Source organism: Ischnura elegans, chromosome 13 (assembly GCF_921293095.1).
Source record: "Ischnura elegans chromosome 13, ioIscEleg1.1, whole genome shotgun sequence".
NCBI lineage: Eukaryota > Metazoa > Arthropoda > Insecta > Odonata > Coenagrionidae > Ischnura > Ischnura elegans.
The window spans coordinates 10,327,491-10,353,483 of record NC_060258.1 but is presented as its reverse complement, the minus strand read 5'-3'; the positions used below and the strand labels follow the sequence as shown (position 1 = coordinate 10,353,483).

The window sequence follows — 25,993 nt, the reverse complement described above, 5'->3', positions numbered from 1 at the left end:
AATTTAAAAATCTAAAAGTGTAAAGTACATACTCCAGGACATGGGCACAGCTAGGCATTAAGGCTAGGGGGGGATTTCAGGCGCAACTAATACTATGGGGTGCTTGGGGGTATTGCATGCCCGCCAGGGTAAGCGTGAGTTGCGGAGGCCTTTCGCCGGAAAAAATTAAGATAAATGGTTAAAAATGGTGATTTTTACGGTCATCTGAGGAATATTTTATAAATCCTCGCACTATTCTAATAGCAATATTGATCCAATTAAGGAAAATAGATTCAACTTTAAAATTTCAGTGAGCTCTGGGGGGTGGGGTGTTTTATCCCCCACAAAACCCCCTCACTGCGCCACTGCTCCAGGAGTTGTGGCGTTACGTCGTTAAATCTGGTTGATTGTTCGCGTAAGCCCAGACATAGGGAAAACTCCAACAGTCAGTCACAAGCTGGATCAGGGAAAAGACTCCACAAACAAGAAATCAGCTCACAAGAAAAAAATTGCCAAAAATAATTTACGAGTATTTTCGTTCTATATCTATTCCAAGTAGAGTATTCAAAATAAGAAGTATTTCAAAAAACAATGATGATAACTAATGATCCCATAGGAAACATTACCAACTAAATACCAGCAGTATAATTTTTCTAAAATCGGCCAATGTCCCACTAGCCATCCATTCACCACCAGCGCCCAAGCAGAAGAGGGCTTGTCTATCGCGCGATGAGACAGGATTGAGGGGAGGGGTTTTCCCAAGGAGAGGAGGGGTAGTCAGGCCGATGTTCTATCCACTGCGTCACTGCCCCTGTTGACCGGCTGCTCCGCAAAAAATCATCCCTGGGTTGGAGACATCAGTCGAATCAGAGGGATATTCATTGGAACACATGCAGGGGAAAGACATAGTGGGGTGAGGTGTTGGAGGGAGAGAGAGTTGTGATTGGACTGTGGTAAAACTTCTCACTCCAAAGTGCAATACTATGGACTTAGCACCGATTTCCCCTTGCTTGCCAAGGAGTAAGTATTCCTCCGCAGTCTTGCATTGCAGGTAGGCTGGGTTTGGTGCTGTTTCGGGGGCTGTTTCCAGAGACAGGACTTTCCAGAGGCAGGAGTTTCCGAGACTAGAGGTCTCCGATCCTTTGGTCGAAAAAGCCTTAGCGCGAAAATCCTTTGCGCGAAAAACCTTAGAGCAAAAAGTCCTTAGCGGGAGAAGTTCTGCGAATAAGTTCAGAGGAAGTGTGGAGGAATTTCTGGGGGGGGGAACACTAAAAAATGCCACAATAATCTTTAATGTCTTTATAAATCCTCGCATTATTCTATAAGCAATATTAATCCAATTAAATAAAATAGATTTAACTTTAAAATTTCAGTGAGCTCTGGGGGGGGGGGGGGGCGTTTTATGCCCCACAAACCCCCTCGCTGCGCCACTGCTCCACGAGTAATAACATTTCCCTTTAGGCACTTAAATAAATAAAAGTGAAAACCACCCTATTTGAGCTTCATCAGCGGGAGGTCTAACATTGTTTCTTAAACCTTGCTTACCTTAACCCTACCGTCCACTCGTATAAGGTGTTCATTTCACAATTTGCCAGAAAATTCTCTGATCCAGCGGTTGAAGAATTGTTTCACTGCCACCCTCACATGCTTTCCTCAATAGTTGGTCGTGAATCGTGCTCTGTTTTACAAGGCATTCTGATTCTGCGACTCAACACAAAAGAGTTCAGCTGACATGCGTACCACCGTGATGTACCGTATTTCTTGGAATACAATCCCCCCCCCCTAGTAAACTCCCCCATAATTTTTTGGCTTCAGTTTCAGGAAAAAAAATTTAAATGCAAAGGAAGGATTATGTAAGCAATTTTTCTGTAGTTAGCAGGTTAAAATTCTGGAGTCGATAAGAAAATTTTTCCATGAAGATTAAGAACAATTCTGTTAAGTAATATATTTTCCACCCCAACATAATAACTATACCTAAAAACCTGTTGCTATTCATTGTAAGTATCAGTAATTTGTAGTTCCTTAACCAGATGTAATGGAGAAATGAGAAAATTTATCAAGTATCCAAGGCTATTGTTTTTTTTAACATTAAAAAAATACACTGTTCTGCAAAAAAATAGTTCAAAAAATGCCTGGCTACAATTTCGGGGGTTTCTGGCTAATTTTGGGTCGCTGAATCCGAAAATGACCTCCGTTTTTTTCTATCACCCTCCATTTTTACGCAGCCCATAAATTGGGGAAAACCTCCCCTTATCTGAACTTATCGCTTTTCAAGGGACTTTTACTAATGTTATCTGCTTCTGATTGAAAAAACTATGTTTTAAGGCTATTATACTCTGTTCATTATATCTCTGCGGGTGAGCTGGTGTGGCCAAAGCAAGTGGAGATGAGGGGAGGGAAAGTTTCTCGGCATGTGACTTTACCTTTGCCAATCAGCAAACAGTGGGCGTGGCCTCAGTCAGTCGCTCTCAGAACTCCACCGAGTGAACATCGTGAATCTGCTCGTTGAGCTGTGTTGCCATACCTCACGCATTCTCCTTGTATGTGACTAAAAATGCCATCCACCAACGGTGCCTCATTCAGTGCAGTAGCTGACAATGTCATGGGCTTCTGTGAAAGGATTATCCCCAATGCCTACTAAATGAGTCGGTATATTGTCTCGGCGCCGGGGCCAAAATACCTGTGACCGCCCATGACTCATACGTTTTCATTGACAAAGTAGGGCGGCTATGTACATTTGGCAATGTTATATTCACTCCTCCTCTCTCTCTCTCGGTACTACCCCTCCCCTATCAGCGAAGCCATCCGAGGGTGTCCGGAATCTCACGAAAGCTCACCCGCAGACATAAAGTGAACAGACTATAGGGTCAAGAGAGAGACAAACTTCACAGGGGTTGAAAATATTTAAGGGGTGACAATTGAAAATAATTTAAAAAACATTAAAAATAACCATTTTCGTCATTTTTTGTACGACATATGATATTGCAGCTAATGGAACAGTTTTTAAGGGATGAATACACTGTTCACCCCCTCCCCTATTTTTTAAAGGATTAATATAACATAAAATAGGAAGTGGTATAAAGAGCTGCCAAAAAAATCTTAACACAAATCAAATTTGTCAAAATATTATTGTAACAGGGTTTGGGGGTTCATGAACCCCAGGACTTTGAAATGAATTCTTCGTTTTATTCTGCACGTGAGTGATTTTTAAACAAAATTTTAGCATTTAAAATAACGTAATTCGGGACTTCAGTGATTACCATCCAGTTCCTGAGTCTTCAGCTGCTAGCAACTGTTCGTCGTCCTATCCCTCCTTTCACCACTGTTTCTCCATTCTAATATTTCCTTTTTCTCACCTTTTGCCCTGTTCTGACCCAACTTCCCCGACATGCCTGCCCTTGATCATGTAGCCATTTGGATCCGCAACATTAGAAAGTACTCACTTAAACTTGCTCAATATACTTGTCACGTTGAATTTTTATCCTCCTGTCTTTCCTTAGGCATTGTGCCCAATGGACTCACCATTAGGCTACCCCTATCAGGGCTACCTCCTAGTCTTCACTCCTTCTTCCATTCTCTTAAATTCCAACTATCATTCAACATGTGCTACTGTGTCCTTTTCCAATACAAAACCCTGGTTTCTCAATACACATCTTACATTGAATCTCTAATTAATATAATCAATCTCTGCAGCCCACAATCACTCTCAATTATCCACAAAATTCTTACTTCTGCTCATGATTCCCTCACTATGAGGCGTCAAAAAGCCCTGAAGAAACTGTCTTCCCTCTGCCATTCCTTTTTTTCAAAACGGACTATCTTTACCACTAATCACTGCAAATCCCCCATCTGCCAGCCCACCTCTACACCTCTATAAACCCGACCTTGCACTTCTTCTCAACCTCCCTGCTCCCCCTCCTGCCCCAGCCTCCCGGCCTCCTCCACAGAGGATCCCGCAGCGCATTTTATCTCCTCCCCCCCACTCCTCCTCTCCCCCTTCTGGAGATAATCAGTCTCCGGAGCATACGGTGGTCAACTTATCTTCATACTCCCTCACTCCAGACTAAATATCCGTGCTAGATAAGGGATTATCTTTCTCACCCACACCCAAAGTCGATCCTGTGATGCTCGTAAGCGACACTATCAAGTTTTGCCGACAGTTGAAATGGAAATTCTTCTGGGATGCTCAGTCCTCTCCAACGGCTCCGGCCGCTGTTCAAACTCCTAGCTCTCATCCCTCTCTAGCTAAATTCAAACCTCCTTCGCCTCACGAACCGAAACCTCTTCCCGCCAATCACCCTGTAGAAATATTCACCAATCTCCTTCTTTCCAAAGTTTCGGACCCCGCTTTTCTTAACTCTCTTCATCCTCCAACAAACCTCTCCACTACCGAAAAAAGAGCACTGAGCAATCTGAGAAAAAATTCTGATATTGTCGTTACTTCCTCAGACAAAGGATCTACTATTGTTGTGCTCAACTCCACCGACTATCTAACCGAAGCCCAAAGACAACTCTCTGACACCTCTTCCTACACACCTACCTCGCATGATCTCAACCCTGCCTTTCACCGAAACATCCAATCCTTTTTAAAAAGGAAAGCACCAAGAGAGGGCCTTTCTAGTGGTGACATTTCCTTATTATCTCCACCCCATCCGCGAACCCCTCACTTCTACATTCTACCGAAAATTCACAAGGCCAACAATCCTGGTCGCCCAATCGTCTCCTCTTTAAATTCCCCCACAGAACGAATCTCTTCCTTTGTTGACTATTATCTTCAGCCTCTTGTACACTCCCTTCCTTCCTACATTAAAGATACGTACCACTTCCTCAATCGCCTCCATTCCACCTCTCTCCCGGTTGATAAAGACATCATTATGGTCACTATCGACGTGACCTCACTATACACCTCTATACCTCATGTAGAAGGCCTTGCCTCCCTTCGACACTTTCTTGACAATCGACCTACACCTCAGATACCCAGCACTGACTTTTTAGTCGATCTCTCTCACCTAATCCTCACTAAAAACGCCTTCTCCTTCAACGATAAACATTATTTGCAGATCAAAGGTTGCGCCATGGGAAGCAGATTCAGCCCTTCATACGCAAATTTATTTCTTGGTCTCCTTGAAGAATCCTTCCTATCATCCTACCCACTTCAACAGTCACTTTGGCTTCGCTATATAGATGATATCTTCCTTCTCTGGCCTCATGGAGAAGACTCACTGAGCTCTTTCATTTCAGCACTCAATGAATTCTCCGAACTATCTTTTACCTCTAACCATTCCCCCTCCCGAATAAGATTTCTCGATGTTACCATTTCCCTAGAAAATAAAAGTTTCATCACTTCAGTCCACATTAAACCTACTAACAAACAACAATATCTTCACTTCAACAGCTGTCACCCCTCACACACTAAACAATCCCTTCCTTACTCTCTCTCAGTAAGAGGCCACAGAATTTACAATAATCCCGAATCCTTGGACATTTTTCTTAATAATCTTCACCACTCCCTTCTTCGTAGAGGATATCCTGAGAACCTTCTGCGTAAGAAAATCCTACACAATACTTACAAACCCAAAATTCATACCAAGAAACAAACCACACATCTCTCCCTTTCCACCACTTACTTCCCGGGCGTGCAGGCTTTGAACAGAATCATCAAAAGCCTCTTTCCGATTCTTTCTAACAATGTCACTACTGGAAAAATCTTCTCTAGCTGTCCATCCTTATCCTCCCGTCGGCCGCCAAATCTATCTTCCATTCTCAAAACGACTAAACCACTCTCAAGGTTCACCACCCGTACTAGCTCTTTACCTATCCCTTGCCAACGACCCCGGTGCAAAACGTGTGCTATCCTCATTACCCAGCCACTTCCTAACAAATTTCTCACTTTTCCGCTTCCTTCCACTCCATCCCCCACCTGTACAACCAGTAATGTAATTTATATCCTTTTATGTAATTCCTGCCCCGCCTTCTACATTGGTTTAACCACCACCTCACTCAACCTACGGATTAACAACCATCGAGCTTCTTGCAAACCCACTTCCCAATCTGCTTCGCTTCCTGTCCCTACCCACGCCTTTTCCCATAATTTAGAATTTGATGACTGCTTTCACATAGGAATACTTGCCTCTCTCCCACCCTCCGCCTCACCGCTAGAATTAAAAACTCTTGAATTGTCTTCCATTTGGCTACACCAAGCATTCAACCCGCCTGGCCTTAACAGGGCCCACTGATCTCCATAGCCTTCTCCTCTTTCCCACCCCCCATTCCCCATCCTCTCCCTTCCCCTATCTTATCCTAATCTCCTCAGCCTTTAGGCATCCTCTGTCCTTCTCCTCAGTCTCTTCTTGCCTCCCTCCCGACGAAGACCCTAAGAGGTCGAAAATTTGAAAGAAACTAACGTGTGAGTCCTCTTTTATTTGTCTCTGTGTTTTTGTGGCCTATCATGGCATTTATATATATATGTATATATATTATATATCCGTTTAAAATTCCACAATGTTTATGAAAATATTAGTAATTCTTTTAGAAGAGTAAATTGTTGAAAATCAAAAGCAATATCATGTTTAAAAAAAACTGGTAATGGAATAATTTGACCGTAGATTCGTGCTATGATAGGGTTAGAGAGTTTCTAGTGTAGCGGCTAGTGAAAGTGTTGATCTGGATTCCAAATCTGATGGACGAAAATTCCACGGTCACTCCACCCCAAAAAAGAGCTTCGTAGAGAGAGGTTTAAAATATTCTCATGCTACTCGCAGCATGTAAAATGTATTCCAATGGTAGATTCCGCCAAGAAACACTTATCTATATCTGCCACTCACCAACTATGATTTTCCTTGGAGAGAATCCATGTGTATTTATGCAAGAATAAGTACGAATATATCTCTTCTTTTATTAGAATCAAATTACAAAATCATTTTCAAAAACATAATGGTTTAAATAATAGTAGAACATTCATTAATGGTTATAAAAAAATACATCCATTAGCCAATCAACATCGTGTCTTTATTCTCAGGTATGAAAGACAGAAATAGGAAAAATATATGGCTATAAGACAAAATAGGTAAATCAAGGCTATAGAAAGAAACCAAGGCATTGTTAATGTATTCAATTACAAAAATATGGTATTTTTTAAGGTGTTCCACAATCTAACTAATTATAATTTCTATGTGTCATTTTCAAGATAAAGTACCTAGACATTGGATCTCATTACCAGAGAATGTAAAACACTTTCATAAAATAGGAGAATTAACAATTAGTACCAAAAAAACTCTGAATGTACTACGTTCTTTAAAAAAATTAAATTCCCAATCTTTTTTTTCTGCCATTATAGGTTAGGATAAATACAATATACAGGTGTTACTAAGGAGAATAAATGTTCTTTTTATCAGTGTAACACCTGAAGTAATGAAAAAATGATTATAATTTCAGAATGCAGATATTATTGCACAAACATTGCATCTAAGCAGTTGTGCGATTTATGATAAAGGCATTAAAAAATTAAAATGGCATGTTACAATAGAAATAATAATGAAATTAAAACAATAATATCCATCTTTGCAGGATATGTAAAGGCTTTAACTCAAGCACCGATTAGGTAACAATTGCGAAAGCATTGATACATGTGGCCAGCCACTGTTCAACTCCCGGTTCACCAAAATGACTGACGCGGAATAAAACACGAATCTCATCTTCGAGACAATGAATTTCAGGAACTTAAGAACAATAACTTCAAGGCACTCATCTCCGACGTTTTGTTGAAGGCACATTCTTCATACCTGTTGAAGCAAGGAAACAAAACAGATATGTAACAAAATTGTTTGGCCCTCATTAATTAATAAAATAAAATGCAATAATTAGTATTAATATTATTATTAATGTTATCAGTCAAGGTTCTTCCTCCTATTTCATTATAAAATTCACCGTTTTTTCAAGGTTCATTTGTCAAATTCGCACATGCCATTTTAAGCAGAAATATGTATCCCATAAAAATCACAGGCTGAACGTTAACAAAAAAGTTAACAAATGCGACAGACCCTGTGATACTCAACGCAGCGACAAAGGTGCTATCTCTCATGAAATCACCTATCGTTAGCAAAATCCAGGGCCCACTAATAGTAGCTGTGAGTGGGAAAACTGAGTCTGAGATATCCGTATTTTAACGAATAATTTAAATGATAAGTTTTCGTAAAAACATCATTAAAGAAATTTAACCAGCCTAATGTGCAAACCTTCATGTAAGATCCAACCATTGTGAATGGTTTGAAGTACACCAGGACTAGCCGCGGTAATAACTTTTAGCGGGAGTCACTCGCAATGCACAATCGTGCCAAAGATCCACAGAGAAAAAATCATCCGCCTTGACCCGCAAACTAGTCAAGAGCGATCGCCTCTTTGTGTTTTACGTCCGGGCCTGCTCTCTGGCTGCGAAATATAAAAAAATAGTATTCTGAAAACAAAAAATTTAAATTTTGTCGCGAGTATAGAGTCTATGTGGCCGACTCATGGCCCAATAAAGTGGCATGCTGTCCCAATTAAGCGGAGAATACTCTAGGATATTCCTCTACTGGGTTCTGTTCTTCAAGATCTGCCCCAATTAAGCGGTGGACCCATTAAACGGAATCTACTGTAGATGCGATGTATACTACCAATACCTTCTTGCCCTGTCAATTTCTGTAACAATAATGCCTGTTCGTTGTCTGTTCAGTAGGCTATTGGTTCCCTGTTCCGTGTCAAAGTGACAACAGTCAGGCCATGAGTGTTGCCAGCGAGGGGCAGGAGTGGGCAGCTGCCCCCCTCCCTTGAAGCAAAAATCGCAAAAGTCTTTAAGGAAAATAATAATTTTTCAGGCAAATAATTTTAAAAACTATTGAAGAACTGTTACAGTTTCCTTGAAATTTTGATTTCATTTGCCTTTTCCATGCTTTAATCTTACCTACAACTTGAACAACCATGGCTTGTCCCCTCCCCCCCAGTTTTGATCCTGGGTACGCCCTTGAGTCAGCCGACTGACTATTTGTACACTGCAAATTAGAACGCCTTCTCCTTGTCTGCGAGAAGAGTGTTACTTGTCAGTTCTCTCCCTGCTAAGCAAGCGGCATTGTCCGTTCCTTACTTGTTGGACCACAGCCAGTGATCAGGTGGGGGACTGTACGCTGTCAGTTTGCTACCCGTTTATTAGGCTGTTAGATATCCCTGTTTGCTGTCCCAGTGACAAATGGCAGGCGACTGTTGGCAGAATGAAAATTTGAACACCTTGTCTGTTTCATGCCTGTTCTCTCCCTAGTCGAATACTTTGTTCCTTGGCTATTCACTGTTGATAATTTGGTAATTGACAAGATATAATTTATATAAAAATAGAATTCAAACTTGAAATTCATTTGAAGGATCTCTAGGAACACTTTTATTGCGCTTTTCCGCATCTTCATTCCATTCCGATTCGCCATCTCAGAAGTGACTTGCGTGCTGACACTAGCTGTGAATACGTATCCGTGAAACCAAGGCAACAGTGAAACAAAGAAAAAAAAAGGTTACGTTTGAAGAAACTTGTCCACTGACTTAAGTGTTTCACAAGAAATTCACAAAGGTTGCACTTAAAGAGGGACATAGTCTATATTCCCTTAATTTCCTGGTGGACGCATTATTAATTAACATGTTTACCGCCATGATGTTTTTAGTAGATATGTCCTCTGACGACATTGATGTTTTTCATTCCATTAACTATTCCCAGATCATAAAACATTAAATTTATTTTTGTACTTTACTTTAAAATACATATTTACATTCGGACGTCACGGTCATGGCCCATACGTTAGCAAGAGATCCCGGTCACTCGTGGCTTCAGAAATCCACTTTGAAACAGTCGCTCGGAAGCCGGTCAGTATGACTTGCGTGGAGGTCAATGTGTTAACAATGGGCCCATGTACCATGGGGCATGTCTCGAGTTTATAGTTCTTATTAATGTTTGGTAGAGGCTTGTAGCACTCCTAGTACAATAACAGCGATAATCGTCATTGGTTGCATGATGGGAAATATTCTTATTTGCACAAAAAGTTGCAGCCCTAATGTATAATCTGGGGAGAGGTAACATACTGAATTTCCAAAATAGATGGCAACATGGGGAGTATAGCAGGCATTTTACCTAAAAGTAGCAGTTACCTCTTTTGAATATTAATCTTACAATTGGGTCCCATGAATTAGGCCCCATTGGGCCCCAGGAGAGGATAATAAATATCACGGGAGAAATGGGATAACCCTCAGGCACACCTTAATCTTTATATTGTAGACATGAAAATCTATCCTTGGAATGCAAAATATATTAAAAACTTTGGTTATTATTGGATGAAAGATAATCTTCATGAATATGTATCTTTCATGTCAACATGAAAACCTTACCTAAGAATATATCAAATATATTAAGGACTTAGGGTATTCTAGTTAGTATGACTTATAGAATAGAATTCAGCAAAATAAATTAACAATTATACATCAATATCTACAGTTTCAGCTTTGCCATTTAACAGTTCTTACTCTGACCACCTACTTTCACCCCAACCACCCCTTTCATCTGCTCCCCACACTCCTCTCAACAATCGATATAAAGCAGCATTGCTTCTGTGGTGCTACTCACTTGTTATTCATATTTCACCTGATGATGATGCTAAGCATTGAAACACGTCCTTAATATTAATTAACCAGTGGGCTGTGCAATAAATTTTATCATTTTGTTACTAAAAACTTGAGAATATCAACATAAACTATTTTTGAGTGTAGAAAATATTATGTTCTCGTTTCAAGAAATTAGATACAGAACAATAAAAAGTGATTTGTTATCATAAATTAGTATTTCATTTGATGGAAATTAGTTTTATAGCTTTATGGGATCCATGCTTCATATGCCATTGCCTGATCAACATCTGTTGCAGTCAAGAGTCGACTGCAATTAGTATATCTGTTAAGTGGATTTTTCATAAAAATTCCTTAATTCTGATTAAATGTTTACCAACTGTTACATCTGCGGGTTGAATGATACTTAATTCATGAGATGGCACAGGATTTATTTCCAACCTCACACAGTAGTACACTTAAGCCAGGGCTGCTTCCCGCGAGCCCGGAAGTTCGTTACCCACTGCCCCTACTTACTCCTGCTGGACAGGCTGGTATTCATATATTAACAAATGAACATCAATAAACACTAAGCGCACATACATAACACCAACTTAGTCTCTTACCTCATTGACTATGCTCCTCATTTTCGGAATCACATGTTGCATGAAGAAGAACGTGAGCAAAGGCACCTGCTCCAGCAGTTTCGACATTCCTTCCTGCGAACCGTACTCGACCAACATTCCCGGGACGACCGAAATCAACGATACTTCTCTTCCTAAAGATGATGTCATACTCAAGGCATTTTTTATCAAGTCATCCATGTACACCCCTGAGGTCCTCTTCTTCTGTAATGCTTCCTGCACAATTTTCTCGTACACTTTCTCATGCAGATCATCATCACAATCATAAGGAAACCCTCGGTTTTTGAAGAGTACGTATATCACCATCTGTGCCAATCTCTGAGCCAGGCGAACTTCAGGGTAAGGATACCCAGTCACACCTCCCAAGAAAACCCTGCAGCCATTTAAGTCAACAAAATGCGTTAATACCCTTCCATTATATTTTTCACCATCCAGGCTGACCAATCGTTTCACTAAGTTAGAGATATCGGGGGAATCACAATCGATTTGTACTTTCACTCCACGATTTCTCTCCAGGATTGTTAACATAAGAGAGGTCAAGGGGGAGGCATTGTATATTTTCTCGTAAAAACCTCTGACTTTCTTTGTTTTCTCCTCGTTATTCTCACGTATTTCCGTGAGACTCATCATCACGTCTACACATCTATTTAAAGCTCTATTATTTCTCTCTTCTTCAGTTTCCTGGTCTCCGTCCTGAGGAGTGCCACCTTCAGGCGAGTCTGAAGATTGAGGCCTTGCAATGTGCGCCTCTTCCTGCATCTTTGCCGTCACATAATCCTTCAGAGGAGCGATATCCTCAGATAATCTGGTAACACTCTCCTCCAGTTTTTGGAGCAGAATATCTCTTGAAGTGATCTCTCTGTGCAAAGTAGCGAAATCGCTGGATTGGTAGTGGCACAATTCATCCGATGAATCTCTCCTTCCTTCCTCTGGCTCGGATTTCCTCTTGAAGGTTTTCCTCTTTCCGTCAGCCATTTCAACTGCACCGAGAAATAAAAAAAGAAATACATTGAGTATGAGGGCTGCTCAGGAAATAATGCACCACTATTGTTTTGACAGCCGACAACAATGGTATCAATGAGTTAAATTACGTACATATGTATAGTGAGTCGGCTTTTAAGGATCTCAGGGCGGAGGGATGTTGGAAAATAAGCGGGTTGAATTCGATTAACAAAATGGTGGTAGGGTACAAGGCAACCTTGATTCACAAATGCAAACTCAGAAATGCATTTGCAATCAAACGAGCAATGTGTATTTCGATTGATGGTTAGAAGGCGACTCAGATTTACTACCAAATAATAAACACACATTAAATCCACGACCATACAAAAAAACCAAGTAATCAAAAAAAATAAAAATCTCCTGGAAAAAAATATAATCACAATGTTAGATTACATTATGAGTTTTTTATGTAAATCACTGAAATTGCATCAACACACTGCAAAAGGACTCTCTCTTGGACCTTGATGTTTTTCATTCTCTTATCATGTGCAATGAACGCACCAAATATAGTGTTAAAGTTTTTATCTTGAAAGTTTAACTATAAATCATGTACGGGTAAAATTGAGAAAGAGTTTTGAAGATGGTGGCCATATTTATGTGATTATTATATATTTGTGAATACAAGTGAAATACATACGCATTTCTAATAGAAATTTCCGTTTTCATCAGCGAAATATGGACGTTTAAAAATGGTTCACGAGGTACATGAAAAATACTAATAATAGTTCCCACAAAGATCAAAACTAAAAGCAAAATTAAAATTTTAAACAAAATTTTAAAACAACTCTTAAAACAAGAAATATTGAAGGGTCAATATTTCGGCTCCACTGTCGCCATGAGCAACGCGAGTGAGTGGTACAGTTGTATTCATTGCCATGTTAAACTCAGCTCTATCGGCACCTCATTCGAGAACGGGCGATTGCAGCTTCTATCCTATGAAGCTCATGTATGAGACGCACCTTTTTTTCCCAGAAATGGAATAGGAAAACTAGGGTGCGTCTCTTACACGAACTTCTCATCTTCCCCCGTCGCAAGTCCAAGGGGAACTGAGTGGCCTTGGTTTTCAATGTGAGTCAGTCATCTGAAACCCTAGGGCAAAATCAAGCGGCAGGCAGCGGAGTTTCTCCCTCAGTGACGTATTTTTTAAACGTTCCCGTTTCCAATGGTTATTTCTGGAGATACTCAATATACTCGCAACTGAGTGGTTGGGTGCGGAATTTTTTTTTTCGAAAACAGGTTTCATTTTTATAAGTTTTATTTTTATCCGTCTTCGGACCATGGCCCTTCCGAAGAAACAAGTGAGAAAAAGTTGGAATCAAAATAATAGGGTAGTTTCATTCATCAAAGGAAAACAAAAGGCATTGATTGCGATTCGTTACCCACCATTAGTGTGTTCATAATACACAAATTATTTGGTTTTTGAAATACCGGTTTTGACGAATGGCAAGGGTCAAATTTTATCCTCATTCGAAAAAGGCCAGATTGGCGCCCATGCGATTCCACTCCACGTGACGTCACAGGGACCTAGTTTCTACACGAGAGGATAGAAGTTGTACATCGTCTGAGGTTACCAATGCATGCATGAGGCACAGAGCTCAGGGAAACATGTCTTAATAATCACCTATTAAAACTGGCTAAGGTCGGAAAGTTTTCTTCGTTTGATAAGGTATTAATAAACCTTTTTTAAGCCAAGCGCTACCAGCCAGCAAGGTACTCAGCTATCAGCTAGCATCCTACTTCCTATCTGCACTCAGAGCCTCGATCAAGGTCACTTCATGCGTGGACGCGAGACGGCAAAATAGCCCCCCGTTCCAATTTCGTTCGTGCATTCGCGCAGTTCCACGCCATTTTAGACATTAATGCAGCTCTAACCTGCGCAATTCCGTGCCCCGTGTAAAACGGCCGGTAAACTTCACCGATGATTTGGGAAGCGATGATCATTGGATACGATTAATGGATTGTGGCGTAATTTCTCCCGTTTCTAGGGTGGGGTGATTGAGAGTGGGATGGGTTCAGCCTGGTTGACGAAGTGGGGGGTGAAGGATAAAGAGAGGTGCGGAGGGGTAAGAGGTGGGTGAAGGGACTTGTGCCTCGCCTGCGACTGCGTTTCGTGTGCCGTGTTTTCTTACGACGTACTCCAGCTCAGGGAAACAGAGGGTGGGGTGGGAAATGCTAGTGGGAGGGGAGGGATGCAAGTGGAGGGGAGTTTGGGACTCTCAAAGCATAGGGGTGCAGGAAACAGTAAACAAAGGTTTCGGAAAGAAATATCTCTCGGAGTGCCATAAGAAAGTTCATGGTTGCAATTGGGAATGCCATTTTATATTATAGTTCATGATTAGAGTTGGGAGTGCCATTACATTAAGAGTACCCATTAAAACAAATTGGGGTGTTTCAGAGTCTCATAGGATTGGCGGCGTCGGAAACGGATTCATTCCGAGTCGATCGGGAACCTATCCTACGCTCGTCTTCCGTGCGTTTCACACATACCACCGCAAATTGTTCCGCTTTTGTCATCAGTCATCATGAACAGGAAACGAGAAAACGTCACTATTTTCAAGAGACAATTGAGCAGCGAAAATAACCTCCTCCAAGGTTTGACACTTCACAAGGGAGGCGAAAGGTATATACGGGCATAAATAAGAGCTAATTGATACTTTGTCACATAATTGACGTCGTTGCCGGATTAAATTATTTTAGAGTTATTCGTCTGTTGTTTTTAAAATGCAATATCCTGTCGTTTTGAGCAAATAACGGGAATGAAGGAAAATTTTGAACGAGTTTGTTCTTTCATTCTTGTGAGAGCATAGTTGATTGTTCGTAATAACTAAACAACAGGTAGTCGCGAAATCCATCATTTTTTCCAACAACATATGGTTTACTTGCTCAATTGTTTAACCAAATTGTCATATTTTCATTCAGTATCTCAATTAAATATGAATATTGACCACCATTAATGATGTTATGGCCTTCATGATATGCCGTAAACGCCTTACAAATTTTCCGTGAAAGTGGATTTACGCTGGAAGGAAATACAGCGATTAAATTAGGTTGAATAATGTCCATTATTAGTAATGGCTCGAGTTATGTACTCTGAAACACCCCCCTGCCTTTCCTGAGACTAACACCCCCCTGCTTTGCCTGAGACTGCGTTTCGTGGGCCGCGTTTTCTTACGACGCACTCCAGCTCATGGAAACAGAGGGGGGGGGGAGGGAAATGCTAGTGGGAGGGGAGGGATGCAAGTGGAGGGGAGTTTGGAACTCTGAAAGCATAGGGGTGCAGGAAACAGTAAACAAAGGTTTCGGAAAGAAATATCTCTCGGAGTGGTGTAAGAAAGTTCATGGTTGGAGTTGGGAACGTCATTTTCATTACGAGTACCCAGCAAAATAAATTGGTGGTTTTATTACTCAAGAGGCGATTTTATGACTCAAACTTCTTTTCACAGGGAAATGTTATTAATAATCGCCACGATTACGTCCTACAACCAGCTAAAAGCTGAAAATTAAGTTTTACGATAGTAAACTAATCATTTACCTGCACTTAAACTCATATTTAATTTTATTATAGCCAACGGAAATCTAAAAATACGGCAATAAGGTATGTTTTCAAAGACATCCACACCAGTGAAGCCGCTAACAGAAACAGAGTTTATACATTAGAATAAGTATCGAATATGATGATAAAAATCCAATGACAATCACCGGCGAAATACTGATGATAATATAATACTGATGATGATGGTAAACTAGTCGTTTACCTGCACTTACACTCATATTTAATTTTATCTAAGCCAAATGAAATCTTAAAATACGGCTAAAAAGTGAATTTAAAAACATTTTCCTTTCATTCTTATGGCTTTTTTAGATAAATTGACCTAGTGGCATACCTATGGGAGGGGGACGAGGGGTTTAGATCCCCCCCAAAGCCTCAGAGGAAAAAAATTATATTATTTTTTTATTATATTTTTATTTTTATTATTTTTTATAACATTTATAAAACTATTGGCTTATTTAACAACTGCATGTACGTAAAGTTAAATGTGAAGTACCAAAATGATATATAATTCATATCCACGCATGCATTATTTTTTTAAATTTTCTCGGACCCCCATTGTCTGGGGGGCTCCAGATCCCCCCAAGTATATTTCTATAGTAACGCCACTGAACTGGAATATGGCTTGACTACCTCTAGTGAATTGAAGAACGATCAATTCTGGATTGCGCAAAACAATTTTTTCTCGTAATTCATGTAAGTATATATAAAAAACAACTTACATCGAAGTAGGATCATCCTTCACCATGACAATGGGACCTATCACGCATCAACCAAAATAACTGAATATTTAATCGATGGCAACACATGGAATTGATATTGGACATCCGGCAAAACAGTCACTGATTTCTTCCGCCCGTGAAGAATAAGCGACTTTGGTAACGATTTTAGACGCCAGAGGAAGCTGTTAATGCTGTCAATGATTAGAATTGGTCCTCATTTATGCATAATTAATCTAGGAGAATAGTTTGAAAAACAAGAAAACCAATTTCAATGCCAAAATGTATGATCTTATTTATTATTCCGGATAAATAAATACCTAGCAACTGTCGTTTCCTTAATAAAAATCACTAACTCTCGTCGTTGACAACAGGGGTATTTTCCCCACCTCCGAAATGTAAAGTTGAATAAAAAAGGAAACTTTAAAACGAAAAATATGTCCTCTATCGAGTGATATAATCCTCTTCCTTCCACATTTATGCAACAGTTGATTTTTGAAAATTGTTGCCACGAGGTCGCCTTTTAATTCCCAAGAATATGGAAATTTGAGCAATTTTATGGAATTGCTGCATTTTCTTGGTATCGTTCACTTACAGTGGGTTTAATTAGGAGTCTAAGTAATAACCCACGCCACCTTCCTCGCCTGTTATTAACACAGAATTGCCGTCGCAATGTTTACGATTAGGCAAGTTAATAGGGATATCGCGTCAGCCACAATGCTTTTACTGAACTTTTTCAACTTCTCATAGATTTCCGCCCTAAGTTTTTAGACGAACCCTTTCTCTCCAAAGTTGCATTATCATTTACGATTTCATTTTTTGAAGAACAACACTGATGGAATCTGAATACAGTTCATTTCGAAATTAATTCGACACACATTATCAACTCACTACACAATTTTCACTGAACAATAATTAAATCTAAACACGCAAAACAGTCAATCACGCACTGATAACCGGCAGGGATCGCGTAACACTAGTAGCACCGAAAGAATTATATCAGTATATTTCTAAGATTTCGAGATACATTACACTATACATATTTTATACAAGTCTGATGATCCATACTCCTTGACGTGTACCAGAATCTTTATAATATACAAATAATATCCTTATGGTGTAATCAGGGATCATTCGATATGCATAATATACAGATTTACGGCGTGTATTGCGTATTTAATCTATATAAAACCCATACTATGACAGCAGATGCAATATGTATAATATCTAGATATTATCTGCGTGGTAGAGGACGTGAGCATGTATTTTCTACAGGTATAATATGTTTACAGTGTATAATATGATACGTATTAAATCTAGACATAATCGTTTCGGTGCTACTATAGGGAATTAATGAAGAAAGACATTCAAGAAACGAGGGGAGTGATGCAGAACTGTCTCAATGTTTTTAAGTGAATACGAAAAATAGAAGCAATGAAACACTCACCGAAATTCACGCCAAAACAATGCCGATCCTCTTATCCTGGCTCCTCAGGGAATAAAAGCAAGCGCATTCGCACTTTATCTCCACTCCGAACACGAAAACTTTCGACTCCGTTCTCTCTCCACGTCCGCCTCTCGAATGACGATGTTTCACGATGTGTTCCAAGCGCCAAAATGCCGCGCCACTGTGTAGTGCCGTATCAGCACTCCAGGGGACTCTGGCTGTCTGGTCAGAAGCACGAATATGACGAAAGAGGAACCGCAAATTGCCTTCATGTTTCGTCACCCACCGCGCATTTAAATGGGTTTACATAAGTCTCCACTCGAGTCGCTGATGGACAAATTAATCCTATTTCCCGGGGAAATATGGTATAATTACGGGAATTAACCAACATTTATGTGCATTATGATGAGATGTATTAAATTCATAACTTTGCAATGCTTTTTCTTGCATTTTCATACGTTAAAGCAAAATTTGTATACACATATATTAAAAAGGAAGTTGAAAATCGTTTTTTTATTAACTCGGGAACTGCTTTACTGATTAATTTACCGATGTTACTTTTTTTATTCGTCTTTGCCTCGGATAAAAGAATGAAAATTTAAAAAATGGTAAAAGTAAAGAAAAAAAAATACTTTGATCATAGAGATATTACCAATATTACATTAGGAGTGGGCAACACTACAACAGCAGTTTAGTCGTTAAAAACTACTAATTAAATTGTTTGTTTTCAATTTGAAGACTGAGCTTCATAACAATATGACATTTTAATGGTTAAAAATGTTACAAATATTGAAAACATGTTTTAAAATTTTAATTTGAGCTAATTGTAAGGCCATCTCGAGTAGACACTTGATTACCGTGTACGTAAACAAATCTCTGTCTATCTTCCGATCGACTATAATGAAGCAGTTTGATTTCATTTCCTCGGAATTTTTTGGCAAATTCGTTTCATCGCAAGGTGAGCTCAACAACAAAGTGCTCATGAAGACGATTCATCGACACAAAAATCACAAATGGTTGATTGAGTGAACAATTTTGACGATCTATAACGAAGATGTGGATGACCTCAAACTGAGTAAATCAGGATAAAACAGCTCGTACTCTATATCCTTTTAAATCTTTTGACTATGTAACAAATTAAGACTAAGTCATCAACCATGTATTTGTGTTTTTAAAACACTAATTGATTTAGCCTAGCCGTGGCATGGCTAACCACGGCACATTTGCAGCGAAAGGTTGGCTCCGTTTTCATGATGCTTTGTAACCTTCACGAACCTATACTATGCAACGGAACGCGTTTGGTGATTAAAAAAATGCTATCAATAAAAAAATCTCTGAGCTCTGGGGGGGGGGGGGGGGTTTACCCCCAAAACAGTGGCGTAGCAAGGAATTTCGTTCGGGGGTTGTTCAAAACCAGAGGGGGGGGGGAATTTTTGAGAAACCGGACACCAAGTAATGGGTTTTAAACTAATTTTAACTCTTTCCATAATCGAAAAAATTTAATTCGTTAAAAAAACTTTTTGTAAATTCCTGAGTTTTTAATATTTCGTTATCTTTTATGAAGGACAATAATCGTGTTTTTATATTTCAGGGGGGCACCTCCACGATTCCCCCTGGCTCCCCACTGCCCCCAAACCTCCCCTCGCAGTGTCACTGCTTCGCTGTATTTATTTCGCTTCATCCGCTTTATCTTGCGTCTGATATCAAAACACTTGTTTATCAGAAGGAGCTTGACGCAAGAATTTAAACCTGAATGTGTAGGGCACACCGTGGCGCGTTCACGCAGTGCATTTTATCCAAACAGAGAACTATACTGGCGCGCCTAAAGTCATTTTACACGAATGCTGCTTACTATATGGGCTTTTCTTCACGATTTTGAGAGTCAGTCAAGCGTCGGTCTAGTGTTGCGTTAACTTGCCCCGTAAATGGGCCAAGTTTTTGCCACAGACTTAGACTTAAACACATTTTTTTACGGTCAATAAAGCAATTGCGGTTAATCATGGTTATTTAAACAGCAAAAAAACTAAATGCATATAATTCTGAATTTAATATTTTTACTTTTTCACGGTGTCCAAACTTTCTCAAGTTATCCTAATGAGTAGGTTGGTGAAACAAGAGATGAACAATTTAGGAAGATCAGATTGCTACAATTTGAAATATCTATGATAAAAATCATTTTAATTTTTTTAGTTTTTTAAGTTGCACTCCTGCCAGTAGGGTATACAGAAAAAAACTCAAGGGGGGCTCAAAATATTTTGAACTACTGAACTAACTATACTATTATTGGAATGAAAAATAATCAAGTTACATGGAAAGTTATAGATGGCTTCATTTAAACTGATTATACGCATATGCAATACAAAGCTATCTTATGAAATGAAATAGTTAAAATTGTGGTTCTGCATTGTTCGGCAACGCGGGCAGCCCCGCAAGGGGGGGTATGCCCCCTCAAATCCTCGCTATGTATCCGCCACTGACTCTTAATAGACTCTCTCTGTACTATTTCCCAATGTTCCCTGCTGTGTTATCTTATAAAATCGGTAAATAGGGTGGTTTCCTATAATTTTTTATTGCCTAAATCGAAAGATTATTAATCCTGGAGTACGCATATCACACTTTTAGATTTTTCAATAACGATGTCTATTTTTCGTGAATAAATGAAAAGTAACAATTTTAATGCGCGCGAAAAGGCGATGGCTTAGTTAGAATGCTGGGGAAAGCCCGTGTGACATCATTCTGGTTCCGGCTGTAGCCGTGTGAGGCCACTTTGGTGCGAGGCCATGAGCAAGGTCGGTGAAAGGCTTTTACCGGCCTTGCTATGAGCGCCGATACGATGACTGCTACCAGGTAACGATGAGCTTGAGTGAGGATTATTAATACCTTATCAAACGAACGAAACTTTCCGACCTTACGCAATTTCGGGATCGGGTTGCTGTGGTGGTTAGCGTGTTGGCTTCCCACCCGGTGGGCCCGGGTTCAAATCCCGGCAGTGACAGAGAATTTACAGATTGCCCGACCCCTGCTTGAATGTTGCGTGGAGGACATTTCAAGCGCAACACTTCGTCCATCTGATGGGACGTTAAGCCGTGGTCCCTAACGTGCCTTTCGTTAATAGCACGTTAATGACGACGCCGGGTTTCTCTCCACCCTTCCTTACCTACCCCTTCCCTCATGGCGCAAATGACCTCATCTGTCGGTCGCCTACTCCAAATACGGTACCATACCATGCCTTAGGCAATGTCAATAGGTGATAATGAAGAGATGTTTCCCTGAGCTCTGTGCCTCATGCAATAATACGATGGTTTCCTAATATTTGTTATTGCCTAAATCGAAAAATATTACTCCTGAAGTCCGTATTTCACGCTCTCAGATATTTAAATGACGATATATACTTTTCGCGATTAAATGGAGAATGAAAAATTTCAAGCGCGCTAAAACACGACGGCTAAGTATGAATGCCGGGAAAACCCCGTGTGACTTCATTCTGGTTCCCGCTTCCACCGTGTGAGGCCACCTTGGTGAGAGGCTATGATCGCCGCTACGACGCAGGATGCTAGCAGGTAGCAGGGTACCCTGCTAGTAGGTAAAGCTTGATTAAATAAGGATTATTAATGCCTTACCAAACAAAGAAAACTTTCTGACCTTGGGCAGTTTTAATAGGTGATTATTGAGACATGTTTCATTGAGCTCTATGCCTCATGCATGCATTGGTAACCTCAGACGATGTATAACTCCTATCCTCTCGTATAGAAACTAGGTCCCTGTGACATCACGTGGATTGGCATCGCATGGGCGCCAGTCTGGCCTTTTTCAAATGAGGATAAAATTGACCATTTACATTCGTCTTAAGGAGGAACCTGCGCTTCGAAATACTGCTTTCATTAGTTAGATAAACTCGATAACAACGAGTTAAAATCGCTAAATTAGTCATTCATAAAAATTAAAAGTAATGCTAAATCAATCAAAATAGCTGTACAATGCATGAATTTTACTTAAAATGGAATAACCTAGTGATATGAAGAATGGCTGTTATATTGACTCTTAGGTATCGGAAGAATTTAAATACTTTCTCTGGAAATACAGTAAAGCTTTATAACTACATCATTTGTGATGTTTAAAATGAACTTAACTAATGAGACCTTTTGCTCTGTTAATTTCAACCTAATTTGGAAAAATGGTTTATTTATAATTGCTGACCACCAACTTGACAACGCTGCCAACATATCGTAGTTTCACAGCGATTGAGCACCTTTGTTTGTTTACGTTACCTCGTAGAGTTACGTTGCATTGTGACAATATTACTCGTTTTATTATCCCTTTTACTTAGCCTTAAGTTATTAAATATACCTTTGGGCTGAAGTGATGGCGTCTTTATGCCGATTTAAAGGCAAATTTGTGTCTGAAGGTAAAGGTAAGAGCTTGGATTATTTGAGGAAACGAAATGTGGCCGAAAGTGAATCCATCAATTCCATCGAAGCGATTTCAACGAGTGCATCTGTTGAAGGATACCGAATCGTTTACGTGCATTTTTAATTTCTTAAGAAATTTTTGCAATATTTCCCAACATAAAGTGTCCATCATTGTTTAAATAATCAATGTTTATGTCTTGATTTATGAAGATTAAAGTCCTTGTCGAATGACTGACTCAAAGCTCTTTAATGTTTATTTCTTTGTAGATTTTACATTCAATAGCCTCATCCATACTATTAATAAGGAGTTGATTAGTGAAAATTAGAAACTAATGTGTCAGTTATAACCCAAATGTAATTCGAATCATTAGTATCAGGATAATTAAATAATACTTGTTCCTAGTGCCGAAGTTTCAGTAAATTTGGAAGGCTGGCATTGCAACTTCTACGGACTCACTTATGTCAGCTGGCATCGATTGTTCAGGAATGCATCCTAATTTTTATCCTCCTGCAATGACTTCATGAATAGGTAAATGTATTTACTGTTGCTTTTTCAAATTATGCTAATTGGACATTTGGAAAACGTATCAAAGTAAATTGTTTGGTCAGTGAAAAAGGAAGTACTCTTGTCTATTTTATTTTATACTTTCGAAGAATTACATGGGTGAGTATTCGATTAATTAGTACGTTCGCGAAGTTGTATTTCCAAATACTACATAGTCGGTACCCAACGGCAATATGCTTGTCTCGTGGTATATTCATTTACCTGTACACCTTATTCTAGACATTTAATATCAATTCAACTGATGATTAAATACATAATGCGCTAGATTTTCTACTTTACGCTTAGAACTTCTATTTAAATAAGTATTTTCTACAAGTTGAAAACGATGCATATTTTTCGAAATAAACGTAAAAAAATTTGAAGTAGTATTCAGAAGAACAGATAAACTATCGCAAGTCTCATTATATTCTATCATTTTCGCTTTTGAAGCGATACGCCGGCAATTTCAAGGGATGTATTGAATTCCGGTCATGATTATTCGCATGTTTAATAAAATGTAGTCGCATATAGGAATTACTTTAACAACCAGCACTGATAAATTTCATACTTCGGTGTATAGCACGTTTCGAGATGAACTGAATATTCGTGTAATGAATACGTATAAAAATGACTCCGAAAAATCCAATTCACTGGAATTATGCAGCGGTCGACAGGTGCAATATCGCTCTTCATATTTAACCTCCGTATATTTGCAACGTTGCCACTACCTCCGCCGCATAATGGCTGCTCGCTCTGCAGAAAACCGGAAGTATGTTCTTTAAACTTAAATACTGGCGCTAACATATCGGTAACCCCTTCAAAAAAAATACATATATTAAGCATCGATGTCTATTCTATGCTGTGCTAATTTTTCAACGATAAATTTCGGGCCAAATTTGAGATAAAAAATGTTTTACAAGGGAAGGTCATCATTCTCCCATAAAGACAATGTATTTCAAGGTGGAAATCCGTCATTTTCAAATCCATAAATCTTTCTTAAATGGCCGGTGACATAGTAATATTTTTTCACTATTCGATAGAAAAAATAATGAGCAACAACATATGTCAAAATAAGGGGAGGTTTTCGGGCATGTTTGAAATGATGGTTCCTCCTTAACTGGGATTTCTAAAACCAAAGAATGTGTATATTATGAGTACACTATTGGTGGTTAATGAATCTCAATCAATGCCTTTCGTTTTCTTTGATGAACGATACTACCCTATTCCATGTCAAGAAGGTAGGGATTAAAATTTCAAAATTTCCTTACAATATTCCAACCCCCCCCCCCCCCCCCCATCCAGGAATGTCCCTCAGTAATCCCCCCACCCTGCATAGTGCTGCCACCCCCTGGCTCTGGCCGTCCACCGCCCTTCGAAGGGGTCCAGCAAGGGCCTGGCTCAGGCTACTCATGCCAGCTGAGCGGATTTGATTCATCAGAGAAAAAGAATGGAATTGATTGCGATTCGTTACCCACCGTAAGTGTATTCATAACATGCAAATTATTTGGTTTTTAGAAATCCCAGTTTAGGCGAATGTAAATGGTCAATTTCAACCACGTTAAAAAAAGGCCAGATTGGCGCCCATGCGATGCCACTCCACGTGACGTCACAGGGACCCAGGTTCACGAGTAGATAGGAGTTTTACATTGTCTGAGATTACCAATACATGCATGAGGCACAGAGCTCAGGGAAACATCTCTCAATAATCACCTATTAAAACAGCCTAAGTTCGGAAAGTTCTCCTCGTTTTATAGGGTATTAATAATCCTTATTTTAGGCAAGAGCTACCCGCTAGCAGGGTACTCTGCTACCTGCCAGCAGCCTGCATCGTAGCAATAAATAAATGTAAACCACCGTATTAGCGGGAACCGTAAACCGCATGGTGGAATTTGAACTCACAACACAATAAACAGGAGTGGCGCCGACTCCATGGGGGCTGAGGGGGCCCGAGCCCCCCCAAAAATTCGTTACAGATGTGAGGAAAAAATGTGTCGGGCTAGTCAATTTTCCCCGGAGTGTCCGGATTAAGTTGTTTGAAGGCACAGTCTTCATACCTGTTGAAGTAAGGACACAAAACAGATAGAACCAATTTGTTTGGCCCTCATTAATTAAAATAATATTTAAATCTCAAATTCTCACAGGCCATTTTTGGCAGAAATATGTATCCTAAAAAAATCACAGGCCAAACGTAAAGTAAAAATTTAACAAATGCAACAGACGCAGTGAGTGCAAATGCAGAAATAAAAGTGCTATCTCTCATGACCTAAACTATCGTAAGCACAATTCACATTGGTGCCGACTCCATGGGGCCTGAGGGGGCCCGAACCCCCATCTGAAATTCGTTATGGGTAAGAGTATTTTTCATGAAGAGTAAAATATGTATCAGGCTTGTCGATTTTCCCCGAAGTGTCCAGATATCGAGATTCGAGTGATCAGGGTTCTAATGTTGGTCAAATGATTCTTCTAAAATGCTTAAAAAACTTAAAATTTACCGGGGCAAGGTCCTCGGTTTTGGCCCCCCCAATATTTTTTGTAAGTCGGCACCCCTGGTATACTGTAGAATATCACACCAATGGTAAAAACAGGCCGAGGAGATTCAATAGAGGAGACCAACTATTGGTTGATTTCTGTTGCCACTTTGGTAGCATTTTAATCGGTTTACAAAAATGTCCGCAGCACATTGATGAGCGGAATGTAATCCACTTTCCGATAATTTGCATTGTAACGTTTTCATTGTGAGGAATATCGTTTAAAAGTCATTAACATGATATCTTACATCGAATTGTGTATACATTTCTGTTAGTACCCCTAATTATGTCATAATTCCCCGTTAGACTCAGATCAATTTGTCTGTCAAAGAGTATTAAGTAAACCCATTTAAATACGCAGTGAGTGACAACAATTCTCAGAGGCAGATTTGAAGATCCTCTTTCGTAATATTCGTGAAACAAGAAAAGAACATATGAAAATTTTATTGCAAAAAATATGCCATCCTTTTCATATCAGATCAAATTTTTCACCCTAAAATGTTCTTGTTAAACACTTACCTCTGCCACTAACCAACTGATTTTGCTTGGAGAGAAATCATGGG

General features: G+C 39.6%; 1 protein-coding gene across 2 annotated transcripts; it reads right to left on the bottom strand.

The window, feature by feature from the left end:
* Window positions 1-6,857: 6,857 nt before the first annotated feature.
* LOC124170002 lies at window positions 6,858-18,071 on the bottom strand. 2 transcript variants are annotated; one of them, XM_046548688.1, is made up of 3 exons: window positions 17,950-18,071; window positions 11,214-12,211; window positions 6,858-7,763 (listed from the first exon to the last, which is right to left on the bottom strand). In XM_046548688.1, the coding sequence occupies exons 2-3, from the start codon at window positions 12,204-12,206 to the stop codon at window positions 7,755-7,757; spliced, it is 1,002 nt and encodes a 333-aa protein (XP_046404644.1). In that variant the 5' UTR covers window positions 12,207-12,211; window positions 17,950-18,071; the 3' UTR covers window positions 6,858-7,754. The 2 variants fall into 2 exon arrangements, with proteins under 2 accessions (XP_046404644.1, XP_046404645.1); XM_046548689.1 differs by having other exon boundaries at window positions 6,858-7,760.
* Window positions 18,072-25,993: the final 7,922 nt, after the last annotated feature.

Bases quoted from the DNA above. Each gene is read 5' to 3' on its own strand.
- LOC124170002 (XM_046548688.1), bottom strand. From the start codon at position 12,206: ATGGCTGACGGAAAGAGGAAAACCTTCAAGAGGAAATCCGAGCCAGAG.